This window comes from Thermobia domestica, chromosome 1 (assembly GCF_964235325.1).
Source record: "Thermobia domestica chromosome 1, izTheDome1.hap1.1, whole genome shotgun sequence".
NCBI classification, from domain to species: domain Eukaryota; kingdom Metazoa; phylum Arthropoda; class Insecta; order Zygentoma; family Lepismatidae; genus Thermobia; species Thermobia domestica.
Genome location: NC_137454.1, coordinates 35037308 through 35054209, shown reverse-complemented (window position 1 = coordinate 35054209; position 16902 = coordinate 35037308). Strand labels below are relative to the sequence as shown.

Below are 16902 nucleotides of genomic sequence, written 5' to 3'. Positions count from 1 at the left end.
GATACCACATGTAGATGGCACTGAACAACTTCTTTTTGATCACATCTTGTACTATCATTATTATTTTTTATTTTTTAAAAAGTATATTTTGGATGTCGTAATTCTCTATCTACCTCTTCACACTAAGTACGTGATTTCCAGTTTATAACACATTCTTAAATCGAACGAGAAAGCAACTAGCCTATCCTGTACATACTCCACTTGTTATTATGCTCCGCATCTGGACGATCGGTAAATGAAATGAAACGAACCTTCATAGAGCATTCACACTTTTACGTATTTCAAGGTTACGCTATTTATTTCGACTTATTTTACAGTCGAGGTTAAGGTTATGATAAGTCTCACTTATCGCCTATACATGACAAGGTATGAGTATTTTCCAAAGAGGTGTGAAAAAATTTGAACCAAATAATAACAAAAATGAGAACTGTTAACGCGAGTGTCTAAAATAATCATATATATTCCAGGGTAGACCATTTATCTTAATACGCTCCTATCTTTTACAAAGGTTGTTCAGCCTACGTTTGGCCGATTTCGTTCCTTCCCCCTACCGGGCAGAATGAACTCACCCGACCTGGCTCGTGGCGTCCGGCAGTGTTGTGCAGTGTTAAATTTGTTTCCAAGTGTGTGGCTTTCCGCTCTGTGACTAAAATGCCGCCCACTTTAGTGTTTCTGTCATTAGAAAACAGTGCAAGAAGAATGGTTGCAACATCAGTTTAAGTGGAATAAAAAATGTTATTAAAAAGTACAAGAGCGACCAAGCTCTACCATTTGGATCACCAATGAAGTTGCCTAGGAAGCGGGAATGCACCAAGGCCGCCACCACCATGCAGAGGAAACTTCGCAAAATCGCAATGCAAGAAAATCCGCCAACACAAAGGTGTATGGCTAATCGTCTTGACGTGTCTTTGGGGACTGTGAGCCAGACGTTACACCATCAACTCAAGCTGGAAAAAGTCATGAAAGCTCGCGGTCATCTTCTCATGGATGCCCACCTAAAGGAACGAAAGTGTAATGCCCGGAAGCTGTACGAACGGCATCTGGCAAAACAAAGGTGGATGTACGTCGTCACGCTCGATGAAACATGGATTTACCTTTCCGACTGCGGCAATCCGAGAGCCATCATGTACCGAGAGAAAGGCGCCAAGAACTTCAGAAGGTGGATCCGTGTCTGTAAAGAATCCTTTCCAAAAGGGTTCATGGTCGTTACTGGCTACTGTTACCGAGGTAAACTGAAGATTCGTAGGCTGGCGAAGAACTGCAAAATAAATTCGCAGTATTTTCAGGAGCAGATCATGCGGCCAATCTACGAGCATGAGATTCCAACAATGTACGGGAATGACGCCAATCTGGTGCGCATTCACATGGACAAGGCCTCATCACATACCTCACGATCGTCCCTCGCATTCTACAGGGAGATGGAGGAGGCAAGTGGTATATAGGTGATACCTTTCAATGAGATACCTGTTAAATCTCTAGATGCAAGTCCTATGGACTATTGTGGATTCGGATTGCTGAAGCGGGCTTTGGGAAAATGGCGTGTGACAACTGTGGAAGGACTTTGGAAAGCTGTGCAAAGGGAATGGGACAAGATTCCCCTTCCAGTTCTTCAGAGAAGCCTATTACAGTGGAAATTACGCTGTCGGGCTATTGTTAGGAAACAAGGGAAACACATCGAGTACTTACGGACCTGGCGCCATGGATTCTTCTAAATTTTTAGGTAAGTCGAAATTGGCCAAATGTAGACTGAACAACCTCTGTAGGATTAGGAATTAGATTTTTGAGCTTTCGGCGTCTATGGCTATGTTAGCTCGTCACGTATGAGTAATGACGTCACTTGACGATCACCCTACCTGAGGAAAGGGAAGGAAGGAAACGGCCTGGGATCTGTATGATAGATAATATCCCGGCATTTGTCAAGTATGAATGAGGAAAATCCAGGAAACCCTCACTCAGGATGGATGGCATGAGAAAACTTCTACACTTTTTCGACCGAGTGCCCCCACAAATAATCGAACCCAGAGTCACTTGTACCAAAGATGAGAGAGTTAGGGACTACACTACGCTGGGCCACGGCCTTATCTTAAACTAATAGATACAAAACGCTGAAATTTCGCACCATACAAATATCGAGAGGGGGAGACACTGTCTGTTATATTCTGCAATACAACTAGACTTACAGCGTTTCCAACCCAACAAAAATTGTCGCTACGTCACGTCATTATATTTCAAATCTACATGTAAAACGAACACTTACAGTAGCATATTTATTATGCAGTGTTGTAAACTAAGGATACTACAGTATCACAAGCATTGATAAACAACCAAATACTAAAGGGTTCTGCAACAGTAATAATACAGGTGACACGGACGGGGTAATGCACATTCAAAGTACTTCAATGTCGAATACTACGGTCATTATATGACGTGTTTCAAACAAACAGGACGAAAATTACATGGAACTGAAACGTTGACTTTTTTCAAAGAACTTTACTTTGAAAAAGTATTCAGATAAGTATCATATCCAATTCTGTGCATGGTTTTCAATAAGATTTTAAAAAAATGGTTAATTTTGATATTTTGCTCCAAATGGTGTATTTGGCGGTAATTTTTAAAACAATTTAATTTATAATATTACAGCAATGCTTTTTCTTGGGCGTAATTACAAGTTCTCAGAATTAAATAACTTCTCAGAATAACTTTAACCAGTGTCGCAAACCTTAAAATAATCTATCATATCTCCAGAACGGTTTGAGGTATCGAATTGGTATAAACGGCATTATGATCTTCACGTCAATTGAGGGCCACTTGTGTTATTAGATGAGGTACTTATCTAACTAGTTTATCGAAATAAAGGCTTTTGAAAAAAGTAAAATTTGCAATCCCTTTTATTTTTGTTCCTATTTATTCGAAATCCGTGAAATTACGACCACAGTATTAGACACTAATACATTTTGGATCTGCATTGTCTAATCCGTCTCACCTCCGTTATTACTGCTATAGAGAAGACCAATACTGTAGTATTTTGGAAGTTTGTGGTACCGGTATTGTAGTGTCTTTAGTTTGCAACACTAAAAAGTAAATCAGGGTGTCTACTGGAATACCAGAAAGTAAATTCATGACTTTTTCATAACTTTTCATGACCTTTTTGTTCAAATTTTCATGACCATGGCAATAAAAATTTACCATTAGTAATAATAAACCCCTACCATCAGTGGTGCATCGGAACTATGCGGGTTGCTAGTCTTAAATATCACATATTGTGAATCTTAAAGAAAGAATCTAAAATTCTGCCGCCTTATGCTCGAGCACAGAATAGCACTTACCTAAATACGGGCCTGCTCTTACCAGTGAATCACTCTATACTGTATTTGAAGTTTTAATTCTGAGTAGAATTCCATCTAGCAGAAATTTGAAATTAAGCACTCAGAGAACTGCCCAAAGACAAAACAAATTATAAAAGAAATTCGTTTTAAAAATATAGATCATCAAATTTAAAATCTGCAAACTCAAACGAATAATATTATTTGCATAAGTCTAAAGGCCCAAAAATACACAATTTACATTTCTTAGAAGTAAAGAAATAGCAGATCAGAAAGTTGGACAGTAAAAAGTTGTTACTATATTACAGAGACTAGAAGATGAAATGGGGAGAAGCTAGGAAGACAGTAAAGTACCAGTTAGCCAGCACTAACTGGTGGGGGAAATTCTCATAATTACTGACCTGATACAACTGTTTCAGTACATGCAGTATGAGGTATAAAAGTATGAAGTATAAAAATATACTCTGAGATTTCAGATTTTCATGACCAGTTGGGTAAATAAAGGACTTTTTCATGACTTTCATGACCACTAAGCAAAATATATGACTTTTTCATGACTTTCATGACTTTCATGACCAGTAGACACCCTGTAAATGTAATATTTTAAGTCCTCGCTTGGCATGTACATTTGAACTATGAAATAATGAAGCAATACTGTTTGGAAAAAATAGTATGTATGTATGTTGGGTTGGCATCACTGTTAACTTGGTGATACCCAGCGTTTGTTGTCTATTTGTTTAAAAGTTACAAGAGAGTGTTAATGAGTTGATTTTGAGTTTAATGTCCCTTTCAGCAGCGAGGCTATATGAGACGGGACCGACTGATGAACATGGAATCCGAACCACATGAGCTCCCGCCGGGAATAGAACCCGGATCTCCCACGCCAAGGGAGTATTAAGATTTAAAAAAGAAAGTTATTAGTTATACAGTGCCTTTCAGAAGAACAACTAAGTATATCGTGCAATACACCGACTATGCGCAATACTATGTTTTGCCCAATACACAGTTTAAGACTACGAATATATTTTCAGTATAATATGGTGTTCTGTTGTTAGTCACATGTACGTGCAGTATACGTTCTTGAATAAATAACCACTAACCAAATGAAGAATAAAAATTACAGCATTTTGTGAATGAATAAAAGTTAAAACAAAGTAAAATTTACAAATCACGAAAAATAAAATAAAATAAAATAAAACGAAACTACGACTGAGGCTCACAAATTATTATTAGGAACTAACTAACTAACTAAACTAACTAACTCTATGGCCTATGGAACCCAGAGGTTCAATGCCGCGTTCACAAAAGCTCTCCATAGACTTCTTTCTTTAGCCAACTGGATCCAGTTTCTATTTTGTATTCCTATCTCTGCGAGATCCATCTTAAAATTATCCTCCCATCTGCGCCTAGGTCTTCCTAATGGTCGTTTTCCGACTGGTCTTCCAGTCAAGACTTTGAAAGCGTTTCTACTTTCTTCCATCCTAGCTACATGACTTGCCCACCTGAGCCTCCTCGACTTCATGACCTTAACAATGTTTGGGAAACCGTATAAATTATGTAGTTCCTCGTTACGAAGTTTCCGCCATTCTCCATTCCCATTCCTCTTGGGTCCGAATATTCATCTCAGGATCTTATTCTCAAATACTTTCAGTCTATGTTCTTCCCGCAGAGTAAACGACCATGTTTCGCAATCATATAGAACAGGCATGATTATCATTTTATATATTTTAAACTTCAAATTCCTCAACAGAATTCGCGACAAGAGATTTTGAACTGAATAATAACACGAATTCCCTGCTTTTAGTTGACATTTAATTTCTACGGAAAAAAAAGAAAGGAAAAACGTAAAAAAAGAAAACTAATATAAAACATAAAATATATAAGGGTCAATTAAGCACACATAATTTACTGAGAACACTGCTAAAATTCTCATGTTCTCTTATCTAATGAAAAGAAACAAAGAAAAGGTAAAAACAGTTGTCTTAAAATTACATTTTAGTTTAATGTTGCTGAAGTTGTTGCCTGATAAAATCAGTCAGGTCTCATAAAAAATTTTCTTGCTTAATACTGTTAGTCTCAATTTATATACTTAAAGAACTTTCAGTCTTATTTAAAATTTCGCATTTCCAATCTAGAGGAACTAAAATTGTGCTTGGAGGAGCTAAACTTCTTCTTTTGTTATGATTTGGTATTTTGAAACTTAAGTGTGGTAAACAGTATTCACTAATATATACATTATCAAGTAACTTTAGCATGCATATTTTATCAAATCTTTTCTTTTATTTGTAAAGCTCTCTAAACTCCAGTAATCATTCCAGTACTCACAGCTATATGAATAGTAGCTCATTTTCATTTTAAAACATAGCAGTCGAAAAATGAAATCCTTAAGTTTAACGTCCCACGGTTATGATGATTAGGCTAAAGGAGACGGTGATAATGAGAAATGAATGAAATTGTGAAATAAAGAAAGTGGGAGGAAACGGGAGAACCCCGAGAAAACCCACGAGCACGGTGTTTGTCCACCACAAAGTCCACACGGCGCGAGCTGGGATCGAACCAGGGACCCCATGCACCGGAAATGAACGCTCTACCACTGAGCCACCGCGCCCCCCAACATAGCAGTCGAATAAAACATTTTTACACACATCCTATTTTGTTTGTCAAAGTAACGCTGTTCCATATTACCGATCCAAACTCCAGTTTTGGTTTTACAAGTAATTTATATAAATATTACTTATTTCTCTTTTCTCTTTGAGAAACAGGCTACTGTTTAAAAATAAAACCTACTCTCCCCCTGACACCTTGTACAATAAAAATTAGGTGGTAGCAAAATTGTAATTTACTATCAAATGTAATACTAAAATCATTAATGATGTTTATTTTGTGTATTTGTACACCATTCACCTCGTATTTATTGCCATAATATTGAATTTTATTTGTGAGTGGCAGAAATTTTGTTTTCTTATCATTAATTTTTAGTAAACTGTCTCTACACCACGTATTTATAGCATCTAAATCTTGCTGTAATAAATAGCATCGTACTCATTGCTGACAACTTCATATTGTCAGCATAAAATAAAAATAAACAGGGTCCCAAAGGGCGACCCTTGCGGTACCCATTTTTTTATACAGCCTGCATAAAAATTTAACTTCATGTGGACCAAATTTAACTTCGTATGTTCTATTTGACAGGTAGCTTACAAACTAGCGAATGTACAAGAGTTATAAGTAGGGACGTGAAGTATTCGTTTTATTTATCCCTGAAGTCGGTGTTATTTTTTGCTCAAAATTGGTATTATTTTTTGCGATTTAATACAAGCAAATAGGGGTTATTTGCTTTATTCTATAATGGTTTTGAAAAGCAAGTATATTGTAAACATAGAAAAAGTGGTTTGTGAAAGCAAATTAAAATAAAATATAATTTTAAAATTAAACGAATAGTTTAATAATTTTGACATCTTAAATTTAAAAGAATAAATTATATATTTGGACTTACCATCTGAGAAAAATGGCTAGATATCCCTCCTAAACTTGGATTTATTTAATGTATGACTTGAATACATATATCGACTAGAAACCACACTGCAGTGTTTCTTAACATTTTCCTCACTCAAAAAAAAAATAAAAAAAAAAAAATAAAAAAAAAAATACTTATTTCAAACGCAATTCATATCATTGTCAACACACATTTTCTCTTAATGGTGAGTTTAGTTTCTTCAATGTTTCTTACTTTTCAAAGGACAAAATAGTCACTATTTTCACGTTTTCTTCTTTAAGGTTTTCTCCTTACCGTAACTACGGAGTTGTATCCTGAAATATATCTTTCAGAATCAACGTTGCAAGCTGGCAAAGATATTGCTTAAAGAGCACAGGCAGCAAGATCTCAGGGACAAACTTTCACTAACCAGGGTGTCTCCTAAATTCCAAAATGAAATTTCGTGACTTTTTCGTGACCTTTTCTTTACCAAATCACAAAATTTCTTAACATTTTCAAGAGCGAATTTGGGTGCGAATTAGGCCGAATTTTCATCCATGCGATAGAAACGTACTTTGTTTGCGATTTGGTAGCGTCTAAAGCCGACCAGAGACATTTTTGGTGGTGAATTTTGACGTTTCATAGAACAAAATTTTCCAATCTGTACTTACATTTGTACAGTTAAAAAAATCGTCACCCAAAAGTTAAATTTCGTGACTTTTTCGTGACTTTCGTGACCGATAGATACCCTGCTAACAAACCGGTCTAAAAATAACAGGACTGATAGCGTTCTGTAAATCACGTTTTGTTGCAAAGAAAACTTGTGTTATTTTATTAGTATTACCGGCTAACATGGTAATTTCGCGAATCTGTCGATTTATGCAGTGCATTTAGGTGTTATTTTGAAAGAAGTACCAAATTCGCGTTATTTCGCGATTTAAAAACACCAAAAACAGCCTTCTGTCATATATTTAGGTATATCTATATGCTTTACTTTGCCTTTTTCAAGTTTTCGATGTTATCATTAAAACGAAAACTTGACGTCCCTAGTTACAACTAATATTCGATAACTTGCTTGTAAGATATTTATGACTGAGAGAATAAAGAGCCTTCGAAGTATCTATGTATATTACATCGATTTGCATTTTATTCTTGACTGCGTAGCAGACAATGTCCTTATGATAACAATTAACTACACTACATTATTTTATGGTCTTCAACTTTATTTCATTTATTTTTTACTTTTTTTTTTTTTTTTTTTTGACTATCCAGATTTTCACCTGTTACCAACAGAACCTGTCACGGAAAAAGCAGGAGAGAAGCCATTTTACTACAACCAGAACGAGTTTTCACACACTAAAATCAAATACATACATTTCTGAACATTGTTAACAAGTATTAAGTATAAATACACTTAGTTCTATAATGAAACAATAAGTGTGTCATTATATCTGCGAAATTATAACGAATTCCAGACGTTTTCTTAATCGATGAGATTTGCTTCTGAGTACCTCAACCCAGTTTACAAAGACAGTAGCAGAAACTGCCAAAACAACTACTTGTATTAACTTCTTGTGAAATAATTCGAGGATCCGGGTTCGACTCTGAATTTAGTAGTGAAATTTTTCACTCTTTGTATGCAAGATTTATATTATCACGTTTTTACCTCACATATAGTGAATAAGTTAAATATTAAGATCACAAACATTCCACTTGAAACCAATTCGAAGAATGTAACGCATTTTATTTTTCTTGTACAGCGGATTTCCCTCGTAACTAGCCCTTAATGCAGAAGATCCTGGTTCAATTCCCGATTCAACTCTCGCTTCATGTAAATAAATAAAAATGCAATTTTGTTGAAGTTTTGCATGCTTTCCTTCAGAGGCTTATCAATCATATCTACTGCCTACAAATAGCAGTAAAAATACAACAACAACAACAAAAGGTAAATTTACTCTCAAGTTAGAAGAATACAGATGTTCTATCTAATTCAGAGAAAAAAGTCAAATTTTCATTTAAAATATGCGTCATTTTTTCCAGGCTTATCAACCATCTCTACTACATAAGTTAGTCTATGATAAGAGGACTGAGTTCACTTCTACCACAATTTTCTAATTTGGAAAATGCACTTTGCTCGATTTCACTGTATACAGCCATTTTAATTATTCACAGTCTTTCTTATGGTACAAGGTATAATACATTAAATACTAAATATTAGTTTAATATTAATATGGAAAGTCAATAGTCATATGGAAAGAAAATGTATTCACAGGCTGGTTTATATATTTCTAAGCTGTTTAATTAGGGAAAATTTTTTAGACCAGTCGTCCTGACTGAAGTTTTTCTGGGTTTTCGTCATTCATATCAGACAAATGCCGGGATGGTACCTAACATAACAGTCCCAGGCCACTTTTTTCCTTCCCCATCCCCTTCTTCCTCTTCAATTCCCCGGATAGTGTGATCGCTGAGACACATCATCCTTCATACGTGACGGCAAACATGACTATAGCTGCTGAAAGCCCAGAAGTCTAATTCTAACCTACCCTAATAAGAGAAAGAAGTCCGTTTTCATTATCTAAAGTTTAGAAAGCGTATTTAACATTCTAGTGGGAAACCAACTAATGTTACATTCTAGTGGGAAACCAACTACTGTTGTACGGATACTTTAGTTGAGTTGATTTTGAGTTTAACGTCCCTTTCAGCAGCGAGGCTATATGAGACGGGACCTACTGATTAACGTGGAATCCGCACCACATGAGCTTCCGCCGCGAATTGTCATATGGATAGTGTTTTCATTGCCTTAGCCATATGGCTTCTACTGTTTAGTACGATTAATAAATCTGAAAATGCAAAGAAGAATAAGGTGTTAATATTTGTTACCACAACTTTTGTTTTTAATGACACATTATGTGTTCCTACCAACCAGAAAAGTCGATCTGATCTTGCGTCAAATATCGTCCAGTGCCCTTCACACGATAACTTCGACCTTTCACAAACCCTTGCACAAGCATTCGTCGAAATGGCTCTCGGTGCGACACCAGTCCAGCCCAGTGTAAGAAGTGAGAGAAAAATCTTGCATAGTACAAATGCAATACAGCTGCAAAATAGAAAAAAAAAAAAAAAAAAAAAGAGTGTAAACCATTATAAAAACATAGAAACATTTGATTAAAATTCTACTTACTATTACAGCATTTACATAATACAACACTAAAAGTATTTCCTTTCATTTTATTGAATTTTGTGAGAAATGCGTAACTACATGCCAAGATGTATACTTTATATATTTTAAACGGTAATGTGTACTTATCAGTACTAGAGATGCAAGGGCTCGGAAAAAAAACGGCTTTTTTGGAAAAAAAATCGGTTTTTTCTGCTTCGCTTTTTAGCTTGGGAAATTTTGGGCTTTTTTCAAAATTCTGCTTTAAATTGATAAATCAGATTTTCTTTCGCTTCTCTATAACACAAAAAGTTATTTAATTAGTAGTTGATGCCGATAATAATATAAAACCTCGAAAATAAACCATGAATTTCGAAAAGATATTTCATACAATTTTACTTCAACATATTTACATTATGAATTCCAAAGGATTAACCAATGTATATAATAAGATTTTTTTAACCTCCTATATACAAAAGTAAGCAGGGTTGAGAAGAACCATGGTTGTTTTTGAAAATGCCAAAAACTTGTTTTTTTGGGGGGAGTTTAAACTAGGCTTTTTTGGCTTAAACCAGGTTTTTTTGGGTTTAGATATTTTGCTTTATGTATTTATATTACATATTGACAGAAATAAGTTTCTTACGCCTTGGTGTTATTATGCAACAACGGGGTTATGCTGGAAGAGGTCCCATAAGCTTAAAGAAGTCCGGTCAGTAAATTTCTTAAATTAGGAAACTCCCGTCGTAGCCATCGGGAAAATCCCGTCATTACTCTAAATGTAAAACAATAACGGAAAAATCCTGTTATTGCTTTGCATGTAAAATTTAAAGGTCAACGTATCATAATCAGTACGCTAAAATTGAGGTATTAAATTCAAATTTAGTACGTACATATCATTGAAAGTCCAATCCAAGCTAATGTTGGAAGCTACTTAGGCAATCGATAAATTATGCCAATTTCTATCAATATATTTAAGCAACCTTGGCTTCTTTATAAAGCAACAGGCATTCAGGCATGCAGAAATATACAATTTGGTTTTGTTTCGTATGTTCAAGCTTAACATCCTTACGTAATACCGAGGTTATCAAGGAGAAGACTTTCGCCTAAAGTTACATCCAAACCGCTACTTTGTTTACGCATGAAAGAAAGGTTGTGGTTCAACCGAGAATTGAATATGGGACACCTTGATCAAAAGGTGAAAAGGAAATAAAACTACTGCAGATTGTTTGATGTGTGGAAACGTTACCGTGAAGTTCACACGATTCGCATTTTTCGTTCTTTTTATTTTTTTATTTTTTATTTTATTTTATTTTTTTTGGTTTAAACCAGTTGTTTATTAAAAAAAAACAGCTGGTGTAAACCAGCCAACCCTAAAAGTAAATACTTCTTTAAATAAAATACACAAATAACTAGCAAAATTCTATGTAGTATTTTTACTTCAAAATATTCCATGCCCTCTTTTTTTGAACAAAATAAAATTAAAATAAAACATAAGAGAAATACTTAGATTTATATAATACACTTACAGGCTGCACATCTAGAGCTTTTGGTTCTGTATATTCTTGAAATTCTATAGTTTTGTATAACCACCATCACGGTTTACTCAGTCCTCAAGTTTTCAAAATTTTAACAAGAGGGATTAAACATATGAAGGGTGTGAGGCAAGAACATGGTAAGCCACAATTTTACTATTTTAAGAAATTAGAGATTTTCTGCTGCACAATCCATTTTGAAAGTCGGAAAGCTGATTTTTCACAAAAGACTATACATGAAGGACTAAACGAAGCGGTATGCGTTGCTGTCTATCTGCTGCATAACTCAGCAATTGAAAATTTGTTGGTTACCATGTTCTTGGCTCACACCCTTCATATCAGGGTTAGCAAAAACCATGGTTCTTATTGGGAAATTTTTTTTTTGGTTTAAATAATTTACTCTATGTATTTATATTAGATATGGACAGAAATTTGCTTGTTTCTCCTTGGTGTTATTATGCAACAACAAGGTTATGCTGGAAGGGGTCACACAAGGTAAAGCGGAATCCAAACCGTTTCTCGGCTTACATCCAAAAGAAATTGTGCATTTGGACACGAAACCGAGACTAATTGGTCACAAATGCTATTGCCGACTCACTCACGAGGGATTCCTGATAAAAATACGTTGTACTCATCTTTACATAGGCCTACTTGTTAATATAATTGTCAAGAGTCATTTCAGAAGGACAAAAAGATAAACAGTTACACAAGTAAAAACATTATACAGAATTATATACAAATCGGGAAACTCCCGCCTTAGCCATTGGAAAAATCCTGCTATTACTTTAAATGTATTTGTATGTAAAATTTTAAGGTCAACGTATCATAATCACTACACTAAAACAGGCATTAAATTACAAACTTGGTATGTAGATATCATTCAATAAAATAAAAACCAAGTCAAATCCAAGCTGATGTTGGAACTACGTAAGCAGTTGATAAATTTTGTCAATTTCTATCAATATATCTAAGCAACCTTGGCTTCTTTATAAAACAACAGGCATTCATTCAAGTAGAAATATATATAATTTGGTTTCATTTCGTATGTTTATCGGGAAGTTCGGGATTCAACCCAGCATTCGACCATTCTGACAAAGCTTTTCTTCATTCCACCTGTGAAGTAGAAATAGTGCGTGTACTGTGAGTTGGCCGACTTCCCTTCTTATTGTTTTTAAATCGTTATTATTACTAATTACCAGCAGTGACGGTTTTGCGAAGGTTAGAGGGGCGGTCTTTCGGACTGAAGCCTGTTCCCCAAAATTACGGAATGTCTAAAACAAAGGAAATATCTATTAGTTATGCCTTTACTCATAAACTTTAAGCTCCCGTCAAATAAAAATTACGGATGTTTAGAAAAACTAAACATTAGTAAGAAAAACCCTCCCAAAATACTCTTCTAAATCCGCCACTGATTCTCAGTATAAAATGATCTTCAAGGTTGTATTCGGAAAATTATCGCTAAATATATAAACGAAATGAACTATTATGCCTGTACTCATAAACTTGAAGCACCTCCCAAATAAAATTAGGACATTTTAGAAAACGAAACAATCAAGAAACCCCTCCCAAAGTACTTTTCTCAATCCGCTACTGATTATTTGTATAAATTAGTATTCAAGATTGTATCCGGAAAATTATTGCTAAATCGTTGCACAGCTATTGTCCGTTCACTCTAGGATGGAAGATTGTTTACAAACAACAATTGTAGTGCGAGCGTCAACACCTTGCTTCTCACCCCTACATGGTAAATTCATGGTTGCCAGGCACATGAATCGCCGAACCGAATGTACCTACTTCTGCACAGTCATAGAACAATTGTTATTACTACATAAATTGCTGCTTTTGGGATGACTGAGATATTAACGTTATGACAAATCGAGTTAGTTATTATGTAATACAATCTTACATATAATGCACACTCAATTTTGTACAAGTGTTCTTGTTCGAAAGTGTGCGAAAACCTTGTACGCCTGGCAATACTGGAAACATGCAGCTTGTATTGTAAACAATAAACAGAGAAAGCGAACACCGTTAGGTTCGCTGGACAGTGTTGTTTTCATGATAAGGCGACAGAAACATCTTGTACTGATTGTAAACAGAGGCTGGGAATTTCGATGCGAGTATAGGTGGAAATATTCTTGCCACATTATTGCCTGTTGGTGAAGGTTTGCAATGTTGCAAAACTGCCAAGTCTAGGATTTCATACTAATTGAACGAGCTTTGAGAAGGATTAGTATGATGCAATAATTATAAATACTAACAACCACAGACTTAAAGTATTAGGAAATAAAGCATGCTGCTGTAAGAAGAATATAATACACATTGAATTATGTGTTCAAAGTACAGTATAAAGCGAATTTTCACATGTAAATATTTAAAAACAGTACGCATTTACCCTGTTTGGGTGCCCTTACCAGACACTGTCCAACACACACACACACACACACACAAAAAAGGCATTAAAATAGGTAGATCGAGCGTGGGCATGAACCCAGCTCTGGCTGGTATTCCTTATTAAGGTTTTACTCAGTCCCACGAGGTGAATGCCTAGACGATAGCTTCTGTAAGGCAGGGGCGGATTCAGGACGGACTTCTGGGGAGGGCGGTGGGTTTTAGTACTGCTACTTAGAGCTACTTTTAAGAGCTCCAAACTCTGGGATGGGTTTTATTTAAATATATAAAATAAGAAAGTTTCCTCTCCGGGGGGTCCTGATCGTCCCCTGGATCCGCCACTGCTGTAAGGCCAGAATTGGGCTAAACACTGAGGCCCCAGAATTGGCGGGAAATATATTACGCCAGAATGTTGCCAACACTTCTACAAATATTATGGTGGTGGGTTCCGATATCTCTTTTTCGTTTATATGTGTTTAAATTCATTATGAAGTAAATGTAGAAGTGATTCTTTCATTCTCTTTCTTTCTTTCTTCTCATTTTTCTCATCCTCGCTCTCTTTTCCTCACATTCTTAAAATCTGAATACTATCCTCCTGTAAGATTGTTTCTCTCCACGACCCAAGGTTTAAAGAGACCAACCTGATATAGTTAACTATTAGCAGAACTGTACCAATAAATTCACATTAGAGAAAGCGCCGTAACTTAGATTTTTTCTGGGGGGCAAGCATTAATACGTGTATTTGGGCCTCCTAGAAAAAGTTTTTTCTCATTCTAAGGCCCCCCTTTTCTATCTTTCTCTTACTATCTATGTCCCCCGGAGCCTGTGGCCCTCCCTCACGGCAAGGTTTGCGGGGCCGTTACTTACGCCCCTGGGCCGCTTCCATACTTGACAGGGGACAATATTGACAAATCTCAAAACCATACGAATAAATGTTATTTCTAGGGCCCCTAATAGTAGACGCTTTTTACTGAAGTGGGCCCACGACTCACTTTTGTTTTATTTACATTTTGTGCGCTGCTTTATGTAATGTAGTGAAACTGTTTGATGCTTCATTTATAATTTCATGTTCATATCGTATATGGATTAAGAAAATTTTGCCTCAAAATGGGCCCCTTCGAACGGCGAGGAATCTCCCTGGGGGGCAGTTGCCCTCCCCTGCCCCACACAAATTACGGGCCTTGATTAGAGAAGAGGTAAACTGTTTCGAAATTTACGCAACTTGCAAATACCAAACTCTACTACTATTCATTTCATAAAGATAGGCCCCTGACTTCGCGGTGCTGCCGTGACGTCCAGTCAAAACTTATATTGCATTGTCGTACCTCGTTGGAATTGCTGGAATGTTGTCTTTTTAATACTTAAGACATAAAAATTTTCTTTGTACTATGTAGTGAGAAAAAAATAAAAATTAATGAAAAAGTGCGTATTTTTTCGTATTTTTTTGGTAGATCAATGTTTATAGAGCTATATCTCAGAAAAGAGATCACGTGAAATAATTTCCTGTGTACAATATGTAGATGCATCCATTAACTGTAAGTTGTGAAAAGTTCAATTTTCATCACTTGATATTTTTTGTGTAATTAAAACAAATGTGCGAAGCTCTGATCTCCTTTACCATGATAGGTAGAGAAACGTACAAAATACTGTTCGAAAATTTGGAAGTCTAGTGTTCCAAATATTTGGAACTATTAACAAAAAAGGGTTTAGTTGGTAGAGTATTTATTTTTTAAAAAAATATGTTTACTTCAACATGTTCTCTGCGTCAAGCGGTGAGCCATGTTGCAACCCAATCTTTAAATTCCCCGCGCTTATATGAAGAAACAGCATACAGTAAATGGAAGTGCGGCAACGCTGTCGTGCAGTGTTGTCGCGTTCAGGAAGCTTGTAGCGCGAAGCCTACTTCATAAGAATGTAATAGGAAAAAGTATTTATTATAACCTTTCACAACATCATAAAAACATTAATGCATGTACACTCATGTCTAAAATTATTGTCGCATGTCTATAAATATGTTATTGTAGGAATATAATTTGATAACGAATTCGCCTGGTATTTCTTATAATGTTAGTATGTGTATAATCGGCAAAGAGATGTAGGCTATGTGGAAAATTTCATGTCAAAAGAGCAGTAAATAAGAACAATAAAACGAAACTAAAATTTTCTTATCCATTTAGCAACATTTTGCTTTACTCATGCTAATTTTCGTATTCTTTTCCTATGAAATTTACCACAAATATACATTTCCCGACTCTACATATAGTATCAGTATTAAAAGTACCCTGCAAAATCATTATCAAATTATATTCTTACAAGAAGACAGTTATAGATATGCGACAATAATTTTGGACATGAGTGTACACATCTCAATGTAATCGAAATAAAACGTTGAAGTAACACATCCAAAAACTCATCTCTTAATCTATTTACTTCATTCACTTTCGTCATGACTTTGTTGACTCATCGCTGCTCCTGCTATCTTCCCTAATATTTATAAACAATTGCTCCATTTCTACCTCAAGATCTTCACACTCTCCAGCTTACGAACATGTTAAAGGTTAAAAAGAAATGTGCCTTGGCAATCACGTGTTCACCCAAGTTCTGCGATCAATTCCCTTGCCGAATGTACAGTAACACAGAATGGGTCCTTTGTTTTCTTTCAACGAAAGAAAACAATGCAATGAGTAGGTGACGAGGGCTGTATTTGCGTCTAATCACGTCGCACTGATTAAGTCTTCAATACTTCCCTTCGGTTCGTAGGCGTCAAAAACTTACACACGCATTCATATCATATGGGTTCATTGCAATGAGACGGACGAACGGGCATTTATATTTTCGTGAGTATATCTTGTGCTTTTTGATTTAAAAAAAAAAAAGTGGATATTCCTTCACGAGCGGCGGTATTACAAAAAGAAGATTGATTGATTGATTGTTGAGTTTTACGTCCCGTTCAGCAGCAAGGCTATATGAGACGTGGACCTACTGATTAACGTGGAATCCGAACCACATGAGCTCCCGCCGGGA

The 16902-nt window shown here is 35.7% G+C and overlaps 1 protein-coding gene across 2 annotated transcripts in view; it reads right to left on the bottom strand.

Annotated features, from left to right (window-relative positions):
• LeuRS-m (Leucyl-tRNA synthetase, mitochondrial) overlaps positions 1 to 16902 on the bottom strand; it is a 75844-nt gene that overhangs the window by 24121 nt on the left and 34821 nt on the right. For both annotated transcript variants that reach the window (XM_081756774.1, XM_081756784.1), the window contains exon 7: positions 9722 to 9895. In XM_081756774.1, coding sequence (XP_081612900.1) covers positions 9722 to 9895 — 174 coding nt within the window. The remainder of the gene's footprint in view (positions 1 to 9721; positions 9896 to 16902) is intronic.